Source organism: Ranitomeya variabilis, chromosome 6 (genome assembly GCF_051348905.1).
Source record: "Ranitomeya variabilis isolate aRanVar5 chromosome 6, aRanVar5.hap1, whole genome shotgun sequence".
NCBI lineage: Eukaryota > Metazoa > Chordata > Amphibia > Anura > Dendrobatidae > Ranitomeya > Ranitomeya variabilis.
In genome coordinates, this window is record NC_135237.1 from 569554384 (window position 1) to 569580974 (window position 26591).

Below are 26591 nucleotides of genomic sequence, written 5' to 3' on the forward strand. Positions count from 1 at the left end.
GACTTGCAAAGGTGGAAGGATTTAAAAACCCAGCACAGGAAGAGCAGGAATATTAACCCCTTTACTCCCAAGGGTAATTCTGACAATGTTTTTTCGAGATATAGTGTACTTCATGATAGTGGTAAAATTTCTTTGATATTACCTGTGTTTATTTGTGAAAGAAATGGAAATTTGGCAAAAATTTTGAAAATGTTGCAATTTTCCAACTTAGAATATTCATGCCCTTAAATCACAGAGATATGTCACACAAAATGCTTAATAAGTAACATTTCCCACATGTCTATTTTACATCAGCACAATTTTTTAAACAATTTTTTTGTTAGGAAGTTATAAGGGTTAAAAGTTGACCAGCAATTTCTCATTTTTACAACCTTTTTTTTTAGGGACCACATCACATTTGAAGTCATTTTGAGGGGTCTATATGATAGAAAATACCCAAGTGTGACACCATTCTAAAAACTGCACCCCTCAAGGTGCTCAAAACCACATTCAAGAAGTTTATTAACCCTTCAGGTGCTTCACAGGAATTTTTGGAATGTAAAAAAAAAAAAGAACATTTACTTCAGATCCAATTTGTTTTATTTTACCAAGGGTAACAGGAGAAATTGGACCCCGAAAGTTGTTATACAATTTCTCCTGAATACGCCGATACCCCATATGTGGGGGTAAACCACTGTTTGGGCGCACTGCAGAGCTCGGAAGAGAAGGAGCGCCATTTGACTTTTTCAATGCAGAACGGCTGGAATTGAGATCGGACGCCATGTCACATTTGGAGAGCCCCTGATGTGCCTAAACAGTGGAAACCCCCCACAAGTGACACCATTTTGGAAAGTAGACCCCCCAAAAAGCTTATCTAGATGTGTGGTGAGCACTTTGAACCCCCACATGCTTCACAGAAGTTTATAACGTAGAGCCGTGAAAATAAAAAATCATATTTTTTCCACAAAAATTATCTTTTCGCCCCCAATTTTTTTTATTTTCCCAACGGTAACAGGAGAAATTGGACCCCAAAAGTTTTTGTGCAATTTGTCCTGAGTACATTGCGACCCCATATGTGGGGGTAAACCACTGTTTGGGCGCCTGGCAAGGCTCAGAAGGGAAGGAGCACCATTTGACTTTTTCAACTCAAAATTGGCTGGAATTGGGATCAGACGCCATGTCGCGTTTGGAGAGCCCCTGATGTGCCTAAACAGTGGAAATGCCCCAGTTCTAACTCCAACCCTAACCCCAACACACCCTCACCCTAATCCCAATCCTAACCCCAACCCTAATCCAAACCCTAACCCCAACTCTAGCCCCAACCCTATCCGTAACTTTAGCCCCAACCCTAACCCTAATGGAAAAATGGAAATAAATATTTGTTTTTTATTTTATTATTTTTTCCTAACTAAGCAGGTTATTAATGGAGGTTTGATTTGCTATTTATAGCATCTATAATATAACTCTGGGAGCGTCACTCTGTCCGAAGCCTTTATAGACTGCGCAAGCGCAAGCGCCGGCGCAGTCTGGACCCCACAGAGCGACGCTCCCAGGAGATCGCGGTATGCGTAAGCGCTGAACACACACTGCGATCTCCAACGGAGAAGCAGGGACGAGCCAGGAGGCGGAGGGTGAGTATACTTACCTGTCCCGTTCCACCGACGCGATTCCGGGCCATGAATGTCCCCCTGCTCCCGGAATCGGCGCCTGCGCAGTCTGCGCTTTCCGGCGCCATTTTATTGAAGACACATTGCAGTGTGTCTTCACGAAAATGGCGCCGGAAAGCGCGGACTGCGCAGGCGCCGATTCCGGAAGCAGGACCAAGACAATGGCGGCGGAAATGAATCAGGTGGCGACAGCCGCCGCACCCAGCACAGCCGTCCACAGCCGACGCACCCAGCACAGCCACCGCACCCAGCACAGCCGTCCACAGCCGCCGCACCCAGCACAGCCACCCACAGCCGCCGCACCCACCACAGCCACCGCACCCAGCACAGCCACGCACAGCCGCCCACAGCCACCCACAGCCACGCACAGCCGCCCACAGCCACGCACAACCGCTGCACCTAGCACAGCCACCGCACCCAGCACAGCTGTCCACAGCCACGCACAGCCGCCTACAGCCACGCACAGCCACCGCACCCAGCACAGCCGCCCACAGCCACGCACAGCCGCCTACAGCCACGCACAGCCGCCTACAGCCACGCACAGCCACCGCACCCAGCACAGCCGTCCACAGCTGCCGCACCCAGCACAGCCGCCGCACCCAGCACAGCCACGCACAGCCGCCTACAGCCACGCACAGCCGCCTACAGCCACGCACAGCCGCCTACAGCCACGCACAGCCACCGCACCCAGCACAGCCGTCCACAGCCGCCGCACCCAGCACAGCCACCCACAGCTGCCGCACCCACCACAGCCACCGCACCCAGCACAGCCACGCACAGCCGCCCACAGCCACCCACAGCCGCCTACAGCCACGCACAACCGCTGCACCTAGCACAGCCACCGCACCCAGCACAGCTGTCCACAGCCGCCGCACCCAGCACAGCCACGCACAGCCATCCACAGCCGCCACACCCAGCACAGCCGCCGCACCCAGCACAGCCACGCACAGCCGCCCACAGCCACGCACAGCCTCCTACAGCCACGCACAGCCGCCTACAGCCACACACAGCCACCGCACCCAGCACAGCCGTCCACAGCTGCCGCACCCAGCACAGCCGCCGCACCCTTCACAGCCATGCACAGCCGCCTACAGCCACGCACAGCCGCCTACAGCCACGCACAGCCGCCTACAGCCACGCACAGCCACCGCACCCAGCACAGCCGTCCACAGCCGCCGCACCCAGCACAGCCACGCACAGCCATCCACAGCCGCCGCACCCACCACAGCCACCGCACCCAGCACAGCCGCCGCACCCAGCACAGCCGTCCACAGCCGCTGCACCCAGCACAGCCACGCACAGCCGCCGCACCCACCACAGCCACCGCACCCAGCACAGCCGCCGCACCCAGGACAGCCACGCACAGCCGCCCACAGCCACCCACAGCCACGCTGTTGTGAATTTACCTTTTTGGCTCCCTCTAGTGGTTACTAGTGATTTGACTCTGGGAATGTCTGCCATCCCTTGTATGCTCACCTGGGTCGTTAGGTCAGGGGTGTTGCTATATAAGCTCCCTGAACCTTCAGTTCAATGCCTGGCAACGTTGTAATCAGAGCTAATCTGTTGTGCTCTTGTCTTCTGATCCTGGTTCCTGCTAGATTAAGCTAAGTCTGCTTTCTTGCTTTTTGCTATTTGTTTTTGTTTGCATTTTTGTCCAGCTTGTACATAATCTGTATCCTAACCTTGCTGGAAGCTCTAGGGAGGCTGGAGTTCTCCCCCCGGGCCGTTAGACGGTTCGGGGGTTCTTGAATTTCCAGTGTGGATTTTTGATAGGGTTTTTGTTGACCATATAAGTTATCTTACTACATTCTGCTATTAGTAAGTGGGCCTCTCTTTGCTAAACCTAGTTCATCTCTGTGTTTGTCATTTCCTCTTACCTCACCGTTATTATTTGTGGGGGGCTTGTATCCAACTTTTGGGGTCTATTCTCTGGAGGCAAGAGAGGTCTTTGTTTTCCTCTTCTAGGGGTAGTTAGTCCTCCGGCTGGCGCGAGACATCTAGCGACCAACGTAGGCATGTTCCCCGGCTACTTCTAGTGTTGGCGTTAGGAGTAGATATATGGTCAACCCAGTTACCACTGCCCTATGAGCTGGATTTTTGTACTTCGCAGACTTACTTGTTCCTCTGAGACCCTCGCCATTGGGGTCATAACACCACGCACAGCCGCCTACAGCCACGCACAGCCGCTGCACCCAGCACAGCCACCGCACCCAGCACAGCCGTCCACAGCCGCCGCACCCAGCACAGCCACGCACAGCCATCCACAGCCGCCGCACCCACCACAGTCACCGCACCCAGCACAGCCGCCGCACCCAGCACAGCCGCCGCACCCAGCACAGCCATGCACAGCCGCCTACAGCCACGCACAGCCGCCTACAGCCACGCACAGCCACCGCACCCAGCACAGCCATCCACAGCCGCCGCACCCAGCACAGCCACGCACAGCCATCCACAGCCGCCGCACCCAGCACTGCCGCCGCACCCAGCACAGCCGCCGCACCCAGCACAGCCACGCACAGCCGCCCACAGCCATGCACAGCCGCCCACAGCCACGCACAGCCGCCTACAGCCACGCACAGCCGCCTACAGCCACACACAGCCACCGCACCCAGCACAGCCGTCCACAGCCGACGCACCCAGCACAGCCACCCACAGCCGCCGCACCCACCACAGCCACTGCACCCAGCACAGCCACCGCACCCAGCACAGCCACCGCACCCAGCACAGCCACCGCACCCAGCATAGCCACGCACAGCCGCCACACCCAGCACAGCCGCCGCACCAAGCACAGCTGCCGCACCCAGCACAGCCACGCACAGCCGCCCACAGCCACGCACAGCCGCCTACAGCCACGCACAGCCGCTGCACCCAGCACAGCCACCGCACCCAGCCCAGCCACGCACAGCCGCCCGTACCCAGCACAGCCACGCACAGCCGCGCCACATACAGCCGCCCGCACTCAGCACAGCCACATACAGCCGCCCGCACTCAGCACAGCCGCCCGCACTCAGCACAGCCGCCCGCATTCAGCACAGCCGCCCGCACTGATGGGGGCGCAGAATGGAGCAGCACGTGATAGGATGGGGGCGCAGGATGGGAGCACATGACAGGATGGGGATGCAGGATGGAGCAGCACATGACACGGTGGAGCAGCACATGACAGGATGGGGGCGCAGGATGGAGCAGCACATGACACGGTGGAGCAGCACATGACAGGATGGGGGCGCAGGATGGAGCAGCACATGACACGGTGGAGCAGTACATGACAGGATGGGGGCGCAGGATGGAGCAGCACATGACACGGTGGAGCAGCACATGACAGGATGGGGGCGCAGGATGGAGCAGCACATGACAGGATGGGAGAGCAAGATGGGAGCAGCACATACCAGGATGGAGACCATATACCAATATAAATGCTCGCCACCCGGGCGTAGAACGGGTTCAATAGCTAGTTTTTTTATGTTTGGCTGCTGTCACACACTAAGGCTACGTTCACATTTGCGTTGTGCGCCACAGCGTCGGCGACGCAACGCACAACGCAAACAAAAACGCAGCAAAACGCATGCACAACGCTGCGTTTTGCGACGCATGCATCCTATTTTTGGTTGATTTTGGACGCAGCAAAAATGCAACTTGCTGCGTCCTCTGCGCCCGGACGCGTGCGCCACAAAACGCAAGTGCAACGCATGTCCATGCGCCCCCATGTTTAAATATAGGGGCGCATGACGCATGCGGCGATGCTGCGGCGCCCGACGCTGCGGCGCAGACCGCAAATGTGAACGTAGACTAAACGACGCTTTTTATTGCAATAGTTTTTACATCACCACATTTTGAGAGCTATAATTTTTCCATATTTTGGCCCACAGAGTTATGTGAGGTCTTGTTTTTTGCAGGACAAGTTGACGTTTTTATTGGTACCATTTTCGGGAACACCACTTTTTTGTCGCTTCTAATTCCGATTTTTGGGAGGCAGAATGAACAAAAACCAGCTATTCATGAATTTCTTTTTTTTGGGGGGAGGCGTTTATACCGTTCTGCGTTTGGTAAAATTGATAAAGCAGTTCTATTCTTCGGGTCAGTATGATTACAGCGATACCTCATTTATATCATTTTTTTATGTTTTGGTGCTTTTATATAATAAAAACTGTTTTATAGAAAAAATAATTGTTTTTGCATCGCTTTATTCTGAGAGCTATAACTTTTTTATTTTTTCGCTGATGATGCTGTATTGCGGCTCATGTTTTGCGGGACAAGATGACGTTTTCAGCGGTACCATGTTTATTTACAGTATATCTGTCTTTTTTATCGCATGTTATTCCAATAAGTTTGGCAGTATGATGATAGAGCATTGTTTTTTGCCTTGTTTTTTTTATGGGGTTCACTAAAGGGGTTAATTAGTGGGACAGTTTTATAGGTCGATACCAAATATGTGTACTTTTATTGTTTAGATTTGTTTTTTTCATTCAAATATTTATTGATTTTTTTTTATTATTATTATTATTTTATATATATATATATTTGTACAATTATTTTTAAAAAAATGTATTTCATTTTTATTTTTATTTTTATTTATTTATATAGCACCATTAATTCCATGGTACTGTACATGAGAAAGGGGTTACATACAGGGTTATAAATATCGTTTACAGTGACAGACTGGTACAGAGGGGAGAGAGGACCCTGTCCTTGCGGACTTACATTCTATGGGACACTCATTTTGTGCAGGCTGATCGCTTCTATTACACTGACCTAAGAGACTTCCTGATAATCACTGACCATGACAGGAAGTCTCTCAGGTCTGGAGACCCGGATGTCGTCATGATGACAAAGGGTCTCCATGGTAGCGATCCGGTCATCCTAAGGCAGAGGGGCTGTTGATAATTATTGACCTTGTCAGATTGGTCACCGGATGGGCAGCTTCACTGTGGACTGGCTAGCAGGCACGCTGCAGCGAGGGAATTATTAATGCTCAGGTCGCAGCCAGACAATAGCTTATAAAACCCCGTTCCGTCGCTGCCAGCTCACCTGCCTAGCCCAGAACACACTTCACTGCCACCAGCTCAGATTTCTCCACCGAGGGGTTCAGAGCCAACCCAAATTAGTAGCGTAATTAACTTCCGAAGACTTAGGGTACGTTTTAGAGCAAGGGAACGAAGCTAGTAAAAATTATAACTTTTACTCCATAAAAAGATTAGGCAGTGTTTATAAAAGGTATATCAAGAGTTTACAATATGAGACAATTTAAAGTATGCACAGCACTTATAAAAAAAAAACTGGGATTAAAACAGAAAGTAACACTCACATGTGCTCAGATCATTTCAGCTAACCAGGCCGGTGGGTGGAGCCAAATGTCCCAGTTCATCAGAGGGATCGGCTGTATCAGCTCCTCTGGTAAGACTGAAAGTTGGGTTGTGTGCCGTGCCTTATACTTGCATGCTTGTGACATCACTAAAGGGGCTGGTTTACCTGCACCTTCCCCTCCCCTCAAAGTACAGATTTTACCAGCAATACTTATAATTCTCATAACGTGGCTCGCGAATCTAGCAGAGTAACGGCACACACATCACTCATCTTGTATTGAAATTAGCTATCTAATGATACCAAATTCGTACTAGTTGTCCCACACGGTTCAGGATAAATCCGCACTTTGTACTTGTTGTGTTTAGCTGCTAGCGCTTACAGTGGTTGACAGATCTACCGATGGCAATTCGCAATATGTACTCCTTATTTTTCTAGCCCAAATCGGTGGCCCAATATCTTACTATAATAGAACAATGAACCTCATGTCTTTTGAGAGAGACCATACCAGTTTCAGCTGGTACTAGATGGGAGAATTGTCTACCGCAGCTACAGGGGCAATAAACATTCTTTTGGTGGGAGGGAATGAGAGGTTTGGGATTCACACACACACACACAGCAGCAGAAGCGAAGAGAGGGGGGTCGGACTAGCCCACAGCGTGTGTGATGACAAGGGGAACTAAAAATCATATTATACATTATCGTCACAATGTACCTGATAATGATTTTTCTGAAAATGCCGAGGGTAATACTGATGATGCTGATGATGAAAATGTGAATGTGTTACCTGCTAACCATTTATCTCTGAAGAATGATGTGTTCACAGGTGCAGGAGCGCTCAGCCATGTCACTTCATGTAGTGGGATGGCTGAGGAACCCCTAACAGGAGAAAGTGATGGTGCTAAGGGAAATGGGGAGATGCATGGGAACCATGAGGATGGTGATGCCGTGCAACTGACGAGTGCCACAGAGGAAAGTAACTGCCCCATAAGTAGCACTGCTCCTGGAATGTTGGGGGTGGATGGGGAGGTAGTAGCCATAGCAGCGGCGGCTGATGGGTCTGTGGAAATCCCCGGGGAGACAGCCTTCGTAGCTGCTGTCACCCGCAGTCAGAGTGCCCAGAACGCAGATAATGTTCTGCCTTCTGGACCCTCCTCAGTCACTGGCATGACTGAACCCAGACCCAGAGCAGGTCTCAGAGGGTTCCCGTGGGGAAGGCACCCTGACATCGCTTCTGGCTTCCCCTAGCCAGGAGTTCCAGGCCGCTCTGCACTCAGATGTGAGCCTGGAGAATTTGAGACACCTCCCTGAGATGCCCTGCTCCGTGTTGTTAAGGAGAGGGTGTTCTGGGAACAAGGGAGGTTGTACCGGGAGACAGTACCCGGAAAATAGCAAAAGGAGTGTTTGAGGGAAAGACAGCTGGTCGTCCTGTACCAAATCTGGGGTGAGTTGTTGCAGATTGCCCATGAGATCCCACTTGCTGGACACTTGGGGATCAGCAAAACTAAGGCTCAACACTTCTATTGGCCCCAGATGGGGACAGATGTGTCAAACTACTGCCGCTCCTGTGTCACCTGTCAAAGAGTGGGGAAGGCGGGGCCTGCTCTTAAGGCTCCCCTGATCCCTTTGCCAGTGATAGAGGAGCCTTTCCAGAGGATCGCGGTGGACATTTTGGGCTCGCTGGCTGTCCCAAGCAGCTCTGGAAAGCAATACGTCCTCACTGTGGTAGACTATGCTACCCGGTACTCAGAGACAGTGGCTCTGTCCTCAACTAGGGCAGATAAAGTGGCGGATGCACTGTTGGCTATCTTTTCACGGGTAGGATTTCCCAGGGAGATGCTTACCAATCAAGGGACCCAATTCATCTCTCGCCTAATGGAGGTTCTCTGTAAGAGAATGCAGGTGAAGCGTCTGGTATCGAGTGCGTATCACCCACAGACCAATGGCTTGTGTGAGTGCTTCAGTGATACCCTCAAACAGATGCTACGCATGCTGAATGAGACCCAAGGGCGAGACTGGGAGCAGTACCTCCCACACCTGCTATTCACTTACCGAGAGATTCCGCAGGCCTCGACGGGGTTCTCCCCCTTCGAGCTCCTGTACGGCAGGCGAGTCCATGGACCCCTTGGGTTGATAAGGAAATCCTGGGAAGAGGAGCCAAACCCTTCTGATGTGTCCATAGTGGAGTATGTCATGCGCTTCCGTGACAAAATGCAGACCTTGACGCAGTTGGTGCATGACAACATGATGCAAGCTCAGGCTGATCAGAAGCACTGGTATGACCAGATCCCCCGGGAGCGGATCTACCACGTGGGTCAAAAGGTGTGGGTGCTGGTCCCCGTACCAAAGGATAAGCTTCAGGCAACCTGGATAGGCCCATACGTTGTCCACCAACAGCTCAACCCGGTCACCTACGTAGTCACGCTTGACCATGCTCGGGGTAGTCGAAAGGCCTTTCACGTCAATATGATGAAGGCTCATCACGAACGTGAAGCCTGCATCCTACCGGTCTGCAGCCTGCGTCCTACCGGTCTGCAGCCTGCCTGAAGATGGGGAGGAAGACCCCCTCCTGGACATGCTGGCCCAAGCCAAGGCCGGTGGGTCCATCAAGGACGTGGAGGTAAGCGCCTTGTTAACCGAACCCCAGCAATCGCAGTTAAGGACCAAGCTGGAACCCTTCAGGGCTGTGTTCTCCAACTGACCTGGAAGGGCTAAATTAGCGGACCACGAGGTGAACACCGGGAGTCATGCCCCACTATGGCAAACACCCTATAGGATCTCTAACGAGGTGCAGCAGGTTATGCGCCAGGAGATCGATGAGATGTTACAGCTGGGGGTGATTCAACGGTCAAAGAGCGAGTGGGCCTCACCTGTAGTTCTCGTGACAAAGAAGGATCGGACCACCCAGTTCTTCGTGGACTACAGGGGGCTCAATGCCATCACAGCCTCTGACGTGCACTCAATGCTGCGCATCGAGGAGTTGCTTGAGCGGTTAGCTGGTGCAGAATATCTGACCATAATGGATCTGAACCAAGGATTCTGGCAGATTCCCCTGAGCCCTGAGGCGCAGAAGTCTGCCTTTATCTCACCCTTTGGACTGTACAAGTCCACTGTTATGCCCTTCGGCATGAAGAATGCCCCTGCCACTTTCCAGTGGATGGTCAACCACCTGCTTCAGGGACAGGAGAAGTACGCGATGACGTTCCTGGATAACATTGCCATCTTCAGTTCCTCCTGAGACGAACACCTGCAGCATCTTCAGGAGGTGCTCAGGCAAATTCACCAAGCTGGCCTGACCATCAAGGCGGGAAAGTGCCAGATGGGCATGAGAGAGGTCCACTACCTGGGGCACTGGGTAGGTGGGAACTCCATAAGGCCAGAGCCTGGGAAAGTGGACGAGATCGCGTCCTGACCCACCCCCAGGACCTAGAAACAGGTGATGTCCTTACTGGGCACTGCAGGGTACTATCGGTGCTATGTACAGAACTATAGTAGCCTGGCAAAACCCTTGACGGACCTCACCACGAAGAAGCTACCTCAAATAGTCGACTGGACCGACGGCTGTGAGGGGGCCTTCCAGGCTTTGAAAACAGCCCTGTGCCACTCTCCTGTGTTAAAAGCAGTCGACCGTTCCTGGTGCAGATCGACGCCAGCGCCTCGGTGCTGTGCTCAGCCAGGTCGACTTGGGGAACAAAGAGCACCTCGTGTTGTACCTGAACCGGAAGCTTCTGCCGAGGGAAATGGCCTTTTCCACCATCGAAAAACAGTGCCGGGCCATAGTCTGGGCCCTGCAATGGTTGCAGCCCTACCTGTACAGTCGCACGTTCACTGTGGTGACTGAGCACAACCCTTTGCGCTGGCTACAAGCCATGTGTGGGACCAATGGAAGGCTGCTATGCTGGAGCCTTGCCCTCCAGCAGTACAACTTTACAGTCAAACACAAAACGGGTAGGGAGCATGGCAATGCAGACGGATTGTCCCGCCGGGGCAAACCTGCCGAGGTGCACATGGAGGAATACCGCGAGGTTCTGTTTCCGTAGCGCAGTACAAAAAAAGGTGTCAGGAAATAGGAAGTTCTGATTACTTCACTTACACATACAAAGCTCTAAGCTGCAGTTTCCTGTGCCTGCCAGTAAGGCTGGAATTCTAAGCCTGCAGGCAACTCCCTCCCCCTGCTGTATAGTTGTAATGGGAGACCAGCAGGGGCGTAACTACCGCGGTCGCAGCGGTCGCCATTGCGACCGGGCCCCGCAGGTCAGGGGCCCCGGGCCGGCAGGTCTGAGCAGGGCCAGGCTGGCCATCGGGCACTTCTGGCAAATGCCAGAAGAGCCGATGCCAGTAGTGGGCCGCTGCACTGTTCCTCCCCCGGAACCCCCCCCAGTGCCGCCGCCGCATTTAACTATACCGGCGTCTATGACACCGGTATAGTTCAATGCAATGATGGGAGGAGAGAGCGTCTCCTGACGCTTCCTCTCCCATCATTCCCCGCTCTGCCTCTGACAGTACACTGCGGGTGCGCGATGACGTCATATCATCGCGCACCTGCAGTGTCCTGGGCAGACTTCAGCCGCCAGGAGCAGCGCGGGCAAATGGAAAGGTGAGGAGAGTTTTTTTTTTTTTTTTCTTTTTAACCGGACTGTGGGGCCATTATCGGGGGGGGGGGGGGGGGATGAGATGAGATGTGGGCTGTGCTCTATATATCCCTGTGCGGGCTCTGCTGTATATACCCCTGTGGGGACTCTGCTGTATATATCCCTGTGCGGGCTGTGCTGTATATATCCCTGTGCGGGCTCTGCTGTATATACCACTGTGCGGGCTCTGCTGTATATACCACTGTGCGGGCTCTGCTGTATATACCACTGTGCGGGCTCTGCTGTATATAACACTGTGCGGGCTGTGCTCTATATACCACTGTGCGGGCTGTGCTGTATATACCACTGTGCGGGCTGTGCTGTATATACCACTGTGCGGGCTCTGCTGTATATAACACTGTGCGGGCTGTGCTGTATATACCACTGTGCGGGCTCTGCTGTATATAACACTGTGCGGGCTGTGCTCTATATACCACTGTGCGGGCTCTGCTGTATATAACACTGTGCGGGCTGTGCTGTATATACCACTGTGCGGGCTGTGCTGTATATACCACTGTGCGGGCTGTGCTCTATATACCACTGTGCAGGCTCTGCTGTATATAACACTGTGCGGGCTGTGCTCTATATACCACTGTGCGGGCTGTGCTCTATATACCACTGTGCGGGCTGTGCTCTATATACCACTGTGCGGGCTGTGCTCTATATACCACTGCGGGCTGTGCTCTATATACCACTGTGCGGTCTGTGCTGTATATAACACTGTGCGGGCTCTGCTGTATATACCACTGTGCGGGCTGTGCTGTATATACCACTGTGCGGGCTGTGCTGTATATACCACTGTGCGGGCTCTGCTGGATATACCACTGTGCGGGCTGTGCTCTATATATCCCTGTGCGGGCTCTGCTGTATATACCACTGTGCGGGCTGTGCTCTATATACCACTGTGCAGGCTCTGCTGTATATATCCCTGTGCGGGCTCTGCTGTATATACCACTGTGCGGGCTGTGCTCTATATACCACTGTGCGGGCTGTGCTCTATATACCACTGTGCGGGCTGTGCTCTATATACCACTGTGCGGTCTGTGCTGTATATACCACTGTGCGGGCTGTGCTGTATATACCACTGTGCGGGCTGTGCTGTATATACCACTGTGCGGGCTGTGCTGTATATACCACTGTGCGGGCTGTGCTGTATATACCACTGTGCGGGCTGTGCTGGATATACCACTGTGCGGGCTGTGCTCTATATATCCCTGTGCGGGCTCTGCTGTATATACCACTGTGCGGGCTGTGCTCTATATACCACTGTGCAGGCTCTGCTGTATATATCCCTGTGCGGGCTGTGCTCTATATACCACTGTGCGGGCTGTGCTGTATATACCACTGTGCGGGCTGTGCTGTATATACCACTGTGCGGGCTGTGCTGTATATACCACTGTGCTGGCTGTGCTGTATATACCACTGTGCGGGCTGTGCTGTATATACCACTGTGCGGGCTGTGCTGGATATACCACTGTGCGGGCTGTGCTCTATATATCCCTGTGCGGGCTCTGCTGTATATACCACTGTGCGGGCTGTGCTCTATATACCACTGTGCAGGCTCTGCTGTATATATCCCTGTGCGGGCTCTGCTGTATATACCACTGTGCGGGCTGTGCTCTATATACCACTGTGCGGGCTGTGCTCTATATACCACTGTGCGGGCTGTGCTCTATATACCACTGCGGGCTGTGCTCTATATACCACTGTGCGGGCTGTGCTGTATATACCACTGTGCGGGCTCTGCTGTATATACCACTGTGCGGGCTGTGCTGTATATACCACTGTGCGGGCTGTGCTGGATATACCACTGTGCGGTCTGTGCTGGATATACCACTGTGCGGTCTGTGCTGGATATACCACTGTGCGGGCTGTGCTGGATATACCACTGTGCGGGCTGTGCTGGATATACCCCTGTGCGGGCTGTGCTGGATATACCACTGTGTGGGCTGTGCTGGCACCCAACACCATGTTGCAGTGCAGGAGATTCCTGCAACAGTCCGAGGCGTATCTAGGGGAAGCGGGGCGGGGGAAGGTGGGGGCGGGGGAAGGTGGGGGGGTAGGGGGGGTAGGGGGTGGGGTAGGGGGGGGGGTAGGGGGGGGGGTAGGGGGGGGCCCCATTTGGAAGTTCGCACCGGGGCCCATAACTTTGTAGTTACGCCACTGGAGACCAGGAATGTTTATGGCTCTGTGCTGTGACAGACAAGTCTCCCTACACTCCTCATTCCCCCCTCCCTCATGATGCTGGCTAAAACTGTATAGCAAGCATAGGATTCTATTGTTCTTTTAAGGTTATGTATATTGGCACCGATCAGGGCTAGAGATATTATATATTCCGGATGTCCATCGAGAGATCTATATCTCACAGAAATAGCTAGGAGCTAAACCCGAGTGCAAGGAGCATGTTTTTCCATAAGCGGGTCGTGTAACTACGTCGTGCTTACACTTAAATGAATCCCCCTGACGGGGTGCACATCCTGATTGTGGAGAAACGGGGTCAGTGGGTGCTCTCGTCCGCTGGCCTGGCTGTCTTTAGCAAGACTGCATGGACCAAGGCTCATACCACTGAACACCCGCTCTATCTCCCGGTGGGCAATACACTACACAGACAACAAAGGATTAAGGTAAAACAGTGTGACAATACTTTATTGAACCACAGCACACAATAGCAAACAGAACAATCTTAGCAATTACACCAAGATGATGCACATTACAGGACCTCACCCTTCCACTGACTCACCAAGACAATGGTAGATGTTATGTCAGAGCTCCCAGGATCGCTACTCCATCTGTGGTATGTACGCAGAGAGAAGGTAACGACAAGTGTAGGGAGATATCCGAGAGCAGTCCTGTGTCTGGTCTGGTGTATCCTCAGCTGAGACCCTGAAGAGAGTCCAGTTGGTAGTTCTGTGTTACTTCAGCACTAATGATGTGATCTGAGTCTTTTTACACACAAGACATATAAGTTATTTTTAGAATTACCCAGTGTCCTTCAGTTCAACATCAAGATAAGGTAAACAATGGTGATGAGATAAAGTAGGGCTACTTGACCATTCAGTCTATTTGCACAGACTTTCCCTCTCTGCTTTAGAAGTCACCAAGCTGGTTCCAGAGTTCAATGCGCAATTAGCATATCAGCACACATCAATAAACAAAGATAAACACACACTATGTACAAGTCACTATTAGAGACTTACACAGTATGTTAAATGGTATATCAGTTCGCAAGTCTGTCTTCTTGAACCATCAGACATAAACACTTAAATCCACAAGCCAATATACAGATGCAAAGTCAGTTCTTATTGGTTTGCAAAAGAATAGTTGTCTGGGTAATTAAGATATACTCTGGTTTCTTCACACTGATCATTGTATCTTTCATATACGAGGTTCATACAGCGAGCTATGTATAAAAATGGTTGCCATAACTCTAAGAAAAGGGGAGGATTCAGCCCGAGTGAGGTCACCACAGGAGTGCCTTGGTTTTAGGCAGTGAATTAAGTGAGTGTAGCAGCAGTCTTCCAGTGTCTTTTGTCTGGGGTCTAGCTGCTATACAGATGTGTGATAAGCATTTTGATGTGTCCCCCTGAGCACATGGACAACCAGGAGATGAAATGATCTGACCGAAATGTGTTTTTTCAACTTTAAACCCATTTTATTTGTAATTGTACTGTACATACGATACATGACTTCTTTATACAAATCTTTTTATACTTCTGTAAACACTGCCTACCTTTTTTTGGAGTAGAATATAAAATTACTAGCTTTGTGTCTCTTTGCTCTATAACATGCGGTCACGTCCTCTGAAGTGAATTACGCTACTAATCTGGGTTGGCTCCGGACCTGTTAATTAAAAAACCAGAGCTGGTGGCAGCGGAATTTGTCCTGTGCGTTTGGGAAGCCTGGTAGCGACGGACGTTGATAATTATTGTTCCTGCCTGAGTGGGAATAGTTATATTGCCCTCGCTGCAGCGTGCCCATTTGCCAGTACAAAGTAAGCAGCCTTTCTGGTGACTAATTATCCTAGGTGCAGTGCCCTGTCTGACCTGAGGGTAAGGGGGGCGCCAGAGAGCTGCAAGTTCCAAACAAGAACTGTGAAGTGGGATATAGATAAATCCCCTTCAGAAAGAACCAGGGGCAACCAAACAACCCCGGTTCATGACAAATTGGTGTGAGTGGTGGGGATGATAATGGTATCCTCCCCGTGAATCATGACACCAACCTTGCGAAGACTCAGGCTGGGGTCACACATGGCGTAAGACAATACGCCACGTATTATACGTCCGTACTACGGCCGTAATACGGAGAAATGTTCCCAAAATAGTGATCCGTAGTCAGGGTGTGTCAGCGTATTTTGCGCATGGCATCCTCCGTATGGCATCCGTACTGCGAGATTTTCGCGCAGGCTTGCAAAACCGACATCTAATGGATTTATGTGCTCAAATGTTCGGGAAAACATATATACAGTATATATATATATATATGTCATTGTGACACATATATATATATATTCTGTATTTAGATTTCAATCAGCGCGATATCTGTGAACAGCCGGTAATTCAATTGCCGGCTTTTCATTTCTCCTGCACAAACCCGACAGGATATGAGACATGGTTTACATACAGTAAACCATCTCATATCCCCCTTTTTTTTGCATATTCCACACTACTAATGTTAGTAGTGTGTATGTGCAAAATTTCTGCGCTGTAGCTGCTAAAATAAAGGGTTAAATGGCGGAAAAAATTGGCGTGGGCTCCCGCGCAATTTTCTCCGCCAGAGTGGTAAAGCCAGTGACTGAGGGCAGATATTAATAGCCAGGAGAGGGTCCATGGTTATTGGCCCCCCCGTGGCTACAAACATCTGCCCCCAGCCACCCCAGAAAAGGCACATCTGGAAGATGCGCCTATTCTGGCACTTGGCCACTCTCTTCCCACTCCCTGTAGCGGTGGGATATGGGGTAATGAAGGGTTAATGCCACCTTGCTATTGAAAGGTGACATTAAGCCAGATTAATAATGGAGAGGCGTCAATTATGACACCTCTCCATTATTAATCCAATTGTAGGAAAGGGTTAAAAAACACACACACATGATTGAAAAGTATTTTAATGAAATAAACACAGCGGTTGTTGTAATAATTTATTGTTCTCTCAAATCCATTTGCAGTCCCTCGCTTGGCAACATAATAAACGCACAAGATACATACCTTCTGATGTACTGTCAGGTCCAACGATGTAATCCATCTGAAGGGGTTAACTAATATTACAGGCAGGAGCCCTGCTAATGCAGCTGTGCTCCGTGCCTGTAATCCCCGGCGAATGAATGAAATGTAGGTCATTGACCTACATTTCATTCATTCGCGGTGAGGCGCCCTCTGGTGGATGTTCTCATGAACTGCAGCCTGGGAACTTTTTCCCACGCTCCAGGTCATATGAGGACATCCACCAGGGGGCGCATCACCGCGAATGAATGAAATGTAGGTCAATGACCTACATTTCATTCATTCGCCGGGGATTACAGGCACGGAGCACAGCTGCATTAGCAGGGCTCCTGCCTGTAATATTAGTTAACCCCTTCAGATGGATTACATCGTTGGACCTGACAGTACATCAGAAGGTATGTATCTTGTGCGTTTATTATGTTGCCAAGCGAGGGACTGCAAATGGATTTGAGAGAACAATAAATTATTACAACAACCGCTGTGTTTATTTCATTAAAATACTTTTCAATCATGTGTGTGTGTGTTTTTTAACCCTTTCCTACAATTGGATTAATAATGGATAGGTGTCATAATTGACGCCTCTCCATCATTAATCTGGCTTAATGTCACCTTCCAATAGCAAGGTGGCATTAACCCTTCATTACCCCATATCCCACCGCTACAGGGAGTGGGAAGAGAGTGGCCAAGTGCCAGAATAGGCGCATCTTCCAGATGTGCCTTTTCTGGGGTGGCTGGGGGCAGATGTTTGTAGCCACGGGGGGGCCAATAACCATGGACCCTCTCCTGGCTATTAATATCTGCCCTCAGTCACTGGCTTTACCGCTCTGGCGGAGAAAATTGCGCGGGAGCCCACGCCAATTTTTTCCGCCATTTAACCCTTTATTTCAGCAGCTACAGCGCTGAAATTTTGCACATACACACTACTAACATTAGTAGTGTGGAATATGCAAAAAAAAAGGGGATATGAGATGGTTTACTGTATGTAAACCATGTCTCATATCCTGTCGGGTTTGTGCAGGAGAAATGAAAAGCCGGCAATTGAATTACCGTCTTTTCACTAACAGCGCTGCGTATTTCTCGCAAGTCACACTGCTGGTCCGTGTGGAATCCGTATTTTTCTCGCCCCCATAGACTTTCATTGGCGTATTATTTGCGCAATACGCTGACAAACGCAGCATGCTGCGATTTTGTACGGCCGTAGAACGCCGTATAATACTGAACCGTAATATACGGCTGATAGGAGCAGCCCCATTGAGAAGCATTGTGCCGTATGTAATGCGAGTTTTACGTACGTAGTTTTTGCGCTCTTACGTCCGTAAAACACGCATGTGTGACCCCAGCCTTACAGAAAACGTTTGACCTCTGTCATTGCCAACTAAGGATATATAACAAAATATTGAGATGAACTTTTGTTAATGACCAATTACTTATTTTCCTTTATAATTTGCATAATAGATCTTCCCAAATCAGACCAGGTGATTTTCTGGATTTGTTTCTCATTGTGACTCTCATAGTTGTGTTCTACCTATGATGTCAATTACAGGCCTCTCTCATCTTTAAAAGTGGGAGAACTTACACAATTGGTCGCTGACTAAATACTTTTTTCCCCACTGTGTTATTTTCTGGTTAGCTAATAACGGTATCACTCAGAGAATACTTTTGTCATCATTGGGCAAAAAAAGTATTCACGTCGATTTTTATGGCTAACATGGTACCACAATATACAGTAATTTGTGATTGTTTATGTCGAAACAGAAATCCTTGTTGTCAGCAGCACATCGCCCGGTGAATACTGCAGACGTGCTGCTGATTACTGATACTGTAGGGGACGGATTGACAGCGATCGCTCTGTTCCCACCATTCTTCCTCATCTTGTGTAGAGGCCGGGAAACGAGCGTTGAACAACTTCGATATTGTCGATGACACTCGTTTAACGGCCTGAACTCAGCGCATGTAAATACAACCAAAATGTTTCTTTGCGATGGTGCAATATGTCAGCATATGAGACCCCACTTTAAAACTTTGCCCAGGGCCATGCTTTGGGTAAAACTCGCTCCGCATGGACCATGGATCACACCGGTACTGGTACCTGTGCAAGAGGCCGAATGCTGCCATCTAGTGGTGCAGAGCGGTAGTGGAGGATAGCAGGTTGTGAGCGCTGTGTAAGGCTATTTTTCAGTTGACATATTGCTTTATTTTTAAAGGTGAAATATAGGGGGATTATATTTTTCAATTTTGACAAAATAAAAATATGTTTGCAGTCTCTTTTGGGGACTTGAACCTGAGGTTATTTGATTGCTTGATCTTTATATTCAATTTCTACAGTGTAAAGAGAAAATGATGTTCTCCATTCCTCCAGCTGAGCGTCACAAGCAGAATATGATGGCAGCCACTGCGGCGACAGCTCATCGGCCCCCGCGTACCAGCAATCAGTCTGTATAAATGTCAGCGGCATTTAAACAGCAGCAATCAGTGTAACTGAGCTGGTTTATGGCAGGCAGTGCGGGCTCAGCTCCTGAGTCTGCAGCACACAATCAGATCTGACTTAGGATGTAATAGCACATCCTATGTCGGGAAAGGGTTAATCATGAGGCATCTACAAGAGCCCGCATGTCCACTTGTGATTGGCTAAGAAACATGACATGAGTGTGGCTGTCACTGGCATAGGAGTAATGAGGCCCTCACCTGTACACAATGTAAGACACAGAGCCTCCCATACACATCACCACAGAGCGACCCCCATACACATCACCAGAGCCCCCCCATACACATCACCAGACACAGAGCGCCCCCCATACACATCACCAGACAGAGCCCCCCCCATACACATCACCAGACACAGAGCGCCCCCATACACATCACCAGACACAGAGCCCCCCATACACATCACCAGACACAGAGCCCCCCATACACATCACCAGACACAGAGCGCCCCCCCATACACATCACCAGACACAGAGCGCCCCCCATACACATCACCACAGAGCGCCCCCCATACACATCACCAGACACAGAGCGCCCCCCATACACATCACCAGACAGAGCGCCCCCCATACACATCAGACACAGAGCGCCCCCCATACACATCAGACACAGAGCGCCCCCCATACACATCACCAGACACAGAGCCCCCCCATACACATCACCAGACACAGAACGCCCCCCCATACACATGACCAGACACAGAACGCCCCCCCATACACATGACCAGACACAGAGCGCCCTCCCATACACATCACCAGAGACAGAGCGCCCCCCATACACATCACCAGAGACAGAGCGCCCCCCATACACATCACCAGACACAGAGCGCCCCCCATACACATCACCAGACACAGAGCGCCCCCCATACACATCACCAGAGCCCCCCCATACACATCACCAGAGACAGAGCGCCCCCCATACACATCACCAGACACAGAGCCCCCCCATACACATCACCAGACACAGAGCCCCCCATACACATCACCAGACACAGAGCCCCCCCATACACATCACCAGACACAGAGCCCCCCATACACATCACCAGACAGAGCCCCCCCCCCACCAGTCTGTTTCCAGCTGTTGTAGGTCCTGAGAACTTGCTTGTACTCCCCCCTCCCGTGGTGTAATTTGATATTAAAAAACAAACTGTCCTTCACTCCCCCTTCCCAGGTCCAGCAGTTTCCGCTACGGTCTCCGTTGTTGGCAGTGCTGACGTCCTATCGATACCGCTGCAGCCAGTCAGTGCACTCAGCAGCTCTGCCCGATTAGACCGCAGTTATTAGCTGCAGCGCTGTCTGCAATAACAGATGGGGAGCGGGGTCGGAGGCTCAGTGCTGGACCTGGGGAGGGTGAGAAAAGTTATGGTTATTTATGATTTTGAAACAAACTGCAGCCGAGGTTACACAGGACAGGAAACCCTAAATGTGACCGCTGTAGGCGGAGCTATGACCTGTCAGCAGTGTGGACCCCGCACAGGACGCTCCAGGGGTCTCCGCAGCCATAGGTGGCAATGGCGTCCTGTCCTTAGGTCAGCTGATCGACAAGGAGGCCTGTGATTGGCTGCAGCGGTCAGATGCCTGGAACAGAACGTCATATACCTTGGATGATGTCACGTTCTAGTCTCCTGATCGCTGCAGCCAATCACAGGCCTCCTTGTCGATCAGCTGACCTACTCCAGCTCCAGGGGCGCTCACATCCTGATGGAGATCTCTGGCTCAGATCAGTGCAGCGCCTGACTGGACACCGGCGGCACTACAAAGCCCAGCAGCTATTTGTAACCCTCAGATACTGCATTGCTGGGACATGCACTACTGCACCCAGCAGCCTACACATATAGCTCCGCCTCCTCCGCACATTCTGGAGTTTCAGTCCCGACGTCTAAGGAACCTTGGTGGCAACGTAATGACGTAATTCAGTTTCCGGCCTGGCGCCAGGTACACGCATGACAGGAAGTAGTGCGAGCGCGTGTGACGTCACGCCCCGCAGAGGCTGAGCTTCCGAGAGTGGGAGAACAGGAGAGCGGGCGGCGGGTCCGTGAGAGCTGCGCGTGAGAGAGCCCCGGACCGAGACCTCCGCCCCCGGGGACGGAGAGGTGAGAAGCCGAGGGCGGCGGGTATGTGCTGGGGAAGAGGCCTGGACTGTAGCTATGGCTCCCTGCTATCAGCCATCAGAGGAGACTACAGTCTATTACTCCCTGGTATCAGCTACTACTGTGTGAGGAGACTACAGTCTATTACTCCCTGTTATCAGCCATTACTGTGTGAGGGGACTACAGTCTATTACTCCCTGGTATCAGCCACTACTGGGGGAGGAGACTACAGTCTATTACTCCCTGGTATCAGCCACTACTGGGGGAGGAGACTACAGTCTATTACTCCCTGGTATCAGCCATTACTGTGTGAGGGGACTACAGTCTATTACTCCCTGTTATCTGCCATTACTGGGGCCAGGAGACTACAGTCTATTACTCCCTGTTATCTGCCATTACTGGGGGAGGAGACTACAGTCTATTACTCCCTGTTATCTGCCATTACTGGGGGAGGTGACTACAGTCTATTACTCCCTGTTATCTGCCATTACTGGGGCCAGGAGACTACAGTCTATTACTCCCTGTTATCTGCCATTACTGGGGGAGGAGACTACAGTCTATTACTCCCTGTTATCTGCCATTACTGGGGGAGGAGACTACAGTCTATTACTCCCTGTTATCTGCCATTACTGGGGGAGGTGACTACAGTCTATTGCTCCCTGTTATCAGCCATTACTGGGGCCAGGAGACTACAGTCTATTACTCCCTGGTATCAGCCATTACTGGGGGAGGTGACTGCAGTCTATTACTCCCTGTTATCAGCTACTACTGGGGCCAGGAGACTACAGTCTATTACTCCCTGGTATCAGCCGTTACTGGGGGAGGAGACTACAGTCTATTACTCCCTGTTATCAGCCTAAAAAATGACTAGAAAGGGGGCACCACGGACTGTACAGTGGGATCACCCTGACCTCCAACCATGTGTATTAGAAAACAGCAAAGAGAAAAAGTGAGGGTCATATACAATGGGGATCACCACACATTGGATTTAGCAAAATAGAACGATTTTTATTACACTGAAAAACAGATGAAACAAGCAATACAGAAAACAGACAGTTAAAAACAATTAAAAAAGCAACACACTTGTTCCTTAGAAACAAAGCCCATAATAAGGCCTACACCTGCGCTAGAGTGAATAAGGTAATATCCAATAGAAAAAAATGCCTATATGGACACCACTGGGCATACACTAATGATACAGATGAGAAGACCCATAGGTAAGAATATGAGATGTAGACAATAAGGGACAGTACTATACCACAATGATACTAATACAGTTTTCTCCCCAAAATACTGCCGAAAATACAGCCACAAAATACTGACCCTCAAAAGAGCAAGTCCCTTACAGGGGTGACGAAGCCTCCTCTGTGGGGCGACACGCGTCGGGTCTCCGCTCCACCTGCGCTACTGACTGTGTTTTACACCTTTATGGTATTGTATTTTATGGCTGCACATAGGACTCTGTGCAGGCTTACTCGCCTGCTGTCCTATTGAAGGATATTGGTGTAGCTTCAGTCCTCTGTGCATGCTAAAGTAAGGGATTTGCTCTTTTGAGGGTCAGTATTTTGTGGCTGTATTTTCGGCAGTATTTTGGGGGAGAAAACTGTATTAGTATCATTGTGGTATAGTACTGTCCCTTATTGTCTACATCTCATATTCTTACCTATGGGTCTTCTCATCTGTATCATTAGTGTATGCCCAGTGGTGTCCATATAGGCATTTTTTTCTATTGGATATTACCTTATTCACTCTAGCGCAGGTGTAGGCCTTATTATGGGCTTTGTTTCTAAGGAACAAGTGTGTTGCTTTTTTAATTGTTTTTAACTGTCTGTTTTCTGTATTGCTTGTTTCATCTGTTTTTCAGCGTAATAAAAATCATTCTATTTTGCTAAATCCAATGTGTGGTGATCCCCATTGTATATGACCCTCACTTTTTCTCTTTGCTGTTCCCTGTTATCAGCCATTACAGTAATTTTCCTTAAGTATTTGCAGTGTTTTTTTTTCCCTCTGCAGCGTTTTTTACCCATTGACTTTGAGTCAGTCAAATCCGCAGCAAAAACGCAGGTGTAAAAATGTTTGTGGATTTGCTGAGATTTTGTTTTGCGTTTTACCAGGCTTCCTATGGTGTTTCCCACGCTGTCATCTGTGACAACGTGGAAAAAACCGGTGTGGTGGTTCTTACCGGCGGTAACGCAATCGCTGTTAAGACTGTCGGTCAGAGCGCTGTGGGATCACGCTGTCAGATGTCAGCGTGACCGCGCAGCTGTGACTGTGACCCACGGTAATGCTACTGCCGGTACTGTGGGTCAGAGCTCTGCAGGGTAATGCTGTCAGATGTCAGCGTGACCCCGCAGCAGTGACTGTGACCTGCGGTAACGCAACCGTCGTTAAGACTGTCGGCCAGAGCTCTGCGGGGTAATGCTGTCAGATGATGACGTGACACCGCAGCTGTGACTGTGCCCCACGGTAACGCTATCGCCGGTACTGTCGGTCAGAGCGCTGCATGGTAATACTGTCAAATGTCGACGTGAATATTCATTACCTTAATGAGCAGGGACACGTGATCGCTCCACCGCAGGAGCTGCTGGCACCGGAACGAGGGCACGCAGGGAAGGTAAGACAAGGATGGGGATGAGGAGCCATGCATACAAGAATAGGGATTAGGGGACAATGCATACCCAGTTTATACTCGAGTAAATACATTTTCCCTGTTTTTCGAGGCAAAATTAGGTGCCTCAGCTAATACTCAGGTCTTTTACACGAGTATATACGGTACGTTCGTTCTGTTAACTCTCCTACAAAAGCTGGTGCCTGTGTGTGTTTGTATTTATTATTATTATTAATATTATTATTATTATTACTACGGTACTACTTCTTTGCTTAGTATTGAGGGTGTCGGGCTGACCCCTTTTCATTACTAAGCCTAGAGCTAGGTGTCAGACAGCTGCTGACACCAAGCCCTAATCCGATTACCCTGGAAAAGGTGGTGTTGAACCAAGAAATTACATCACAAAACTTTTTTTTTTTTTTTTTTTAATATCTTTATTTAGCTAAAAAAATAATCATTCATTGCTGTATAGAAACACGGCAAAACCACACTTCTTTTCAGCAGCGGTTTTCCTGCTAAGGGTATGTGCACACGTTCAGTTTTTTTCGCAACAAAAACGCTATAAAAACTCATTAAAAACGCATACATTATGCATCCTATCATTTAGAATACATTCTGCATGTTTTGTGCACATGGTGCGTTTTTTTCCACGAAAAAAACGCATCGCGGTAAAAAAAGCAGCATGTTCATTAATTTTGCGAATTTTCTGCGTTTTTCCCGCAATTCTATGCATTTGGAAAAAAACGCATCAAACACGCGTCAAAGACGCATGAAAAAACGCGAAAAAAAAAAAACGCATGCAGATTTCTGGCAGAAATGTCCGTTTTTTGTCAGGAAAATTTCTGCAAGAAATCCTGACGTATGCATATACCCCAAGAGATGCAGAAACTTCTGCAAGTAAATGCTCAACGCGCTCACGTAGCCTAACACTGACTGGGGTGAGAAGCTCTGCGGCCCCCTGGGCTCCATCCCCGTTATCCATCAGCCTTGATGTCTATTCACAAGGTAAAAAACTGAATTGTGACTCTGTTTTTTTTTCTTTTAGATGGCTGAGGAAGTTCTGTGCCAGAAACCAGAGGATCTAAAACTGGTATAGTGCCCTTTCTGTTGGCTGCTCATTGACAGTGGGGTCCGTCCCCTTTGATGCACGCAGTGTCATCAGTGTGAATTTGGCTAAGATCGCTGCCGAGCTCACTGAGCTGTAAGTTTGGTTCCGTAGATTCACAGGGGATGTGGGGTCTGATCATTACAGACCACTTCCCGATCCTCTGCCTCCTGAAGTCGTTTCCCCTCCCAGCACCGGCCTCTTTACTTTGATTAACAGCCTGTGTGAAGACGGGCAAGGAAATCGGAGAGTGAGCTGTCAGTCAAGTCAAGGAGGCGACAATGGGCGGGGAGACAAATCCGGGAGGCAGCTGCTTGTGAAGTGCTCTGTTAGACCCAAAGCACTTAAAATATATATTTTTTTTTCATATAAAAACTGCTCATTACCCAGGAACAGATGCAATGCTTCATCCTCCCTGCAGGGATGGTGCAGGGTTATTAAGCATCTGCTTGGTTTTTCAGATTATTGTTGATCTCTGGGTCCTGGCAGCAGCTTTCCTCTAATTTTACTATTGTCATTGGTCCTTCCTGATGTAAAGGATCGTCCAGAGCGGAGCGCCCTTTTAAGTCACTGACTGTTTATATATTGCAGAGTCAGAAACCTCCCAGCAAAGCTGTTAGGTTAGATCGGACGAGATGCCTGCTATCAAGCGGCAGATCCCCCACTGCTGACAGGTCACTTATTTATCCCATGGGGTGATCTCCAAGTTTGTGAATAAGTGGTTAATCTCTTTCCATTGCTGCTTTTCACTGCACTCTTTAGTCTTTTTTTACCTATTGTCTGCACTGCCACATTTAAGTCTGCAGGTGGCGCTCCCTGCTCATTTAGTTTCTCTTGTGTTTAGGAAGCAAAAGTTTAACGGAGACCAAAAGAGAGAACGCGGTAAAGAAGAACCCGGAGAAAAGAAAGGAGCCTCTTCTCATCACCAGTCACACAATGAGCGTATGGAAGTAAGCGATGAGAGATTCTGTGTAATGTTACAGGAGGAGGGACCTCCAAACTGTACAACCTTGTTCAGTGAACTGTTTACACCTGACGGGGTACCAGCTGAAATACTCCTGACTTATATGGCAGGGCAGACCCATGACCATGTGCTGCCTGTGGAAGGGCGGAATCCAGAATTGGCCGAAAAAGAATCAAAGCTATGTGTTTTCAGCAACCTGAAAATGCTGGTTTTATTTATTTTTTTTTTATGTCCTGCGTGAGAAAACTGCTCCCTCCAAAGATGAAAAATAGTGTATAGAGATAATATTTCCTACTGTTGATATATCGCCGACATATTCTGCAGTGCTGTACAGACCTCATCGTCCTTCACTGTATCGCGACCTAAGTTTCCTATTGGGACACCTATTCAGGGTGGGAGGACGTGGAAAGTTTGTGCAGCGGGGATCCCTGGGCTGTGAGGACATGATGCTGACCACCATCCTGGCCCAATACACAGGTGCCGACATGGAGGAGACAGCCGCACGTGCGCTGCCACCTCTGTGTCCTTGGCTGAGGTAGACGAGGCCCTG

The 26591-nt window shown here is 50.0% G+C and overlaps 1 protein-coding gene across 6 annotated transcripts in view; it reads left to right on the forward strand.

The window, feature by feature from the left end:
- Positions 1-21133: 21133 nt before the first annotated feature.
- Positions 21134-26591, forward strand: part of TOP1MT (DNA topoisomerase I mitochondrial) — a 45561-nt gene continuing 40103 nt past the window's right edge. The window contains exons 1-4 of one of the 6 annotated variants that reach the window (XM_077271367.1): positions 21183-21367; positions 25018-25062; positions 25669-25751; positions 25922-26027. In XM_077271367.1, the coding sequence (XP_077127482.1) occupies positions 25018-25062; positions 25669-25751; positions 25922-26027 (234 nt within the window). In that variant the 5' untranslated portion in view covers positions 21183-21367. Of the gene's footprint in view, positions 21368-25017; positions 25174-25668; positions 25752-25921; positions 26028-26591 lie in introns of those variants that run through there. The other 5 variants (XM_077271369.1, XM_077271371.1, XM_077271368.1 and 2 more) reach the window with 5 other exon arrangements.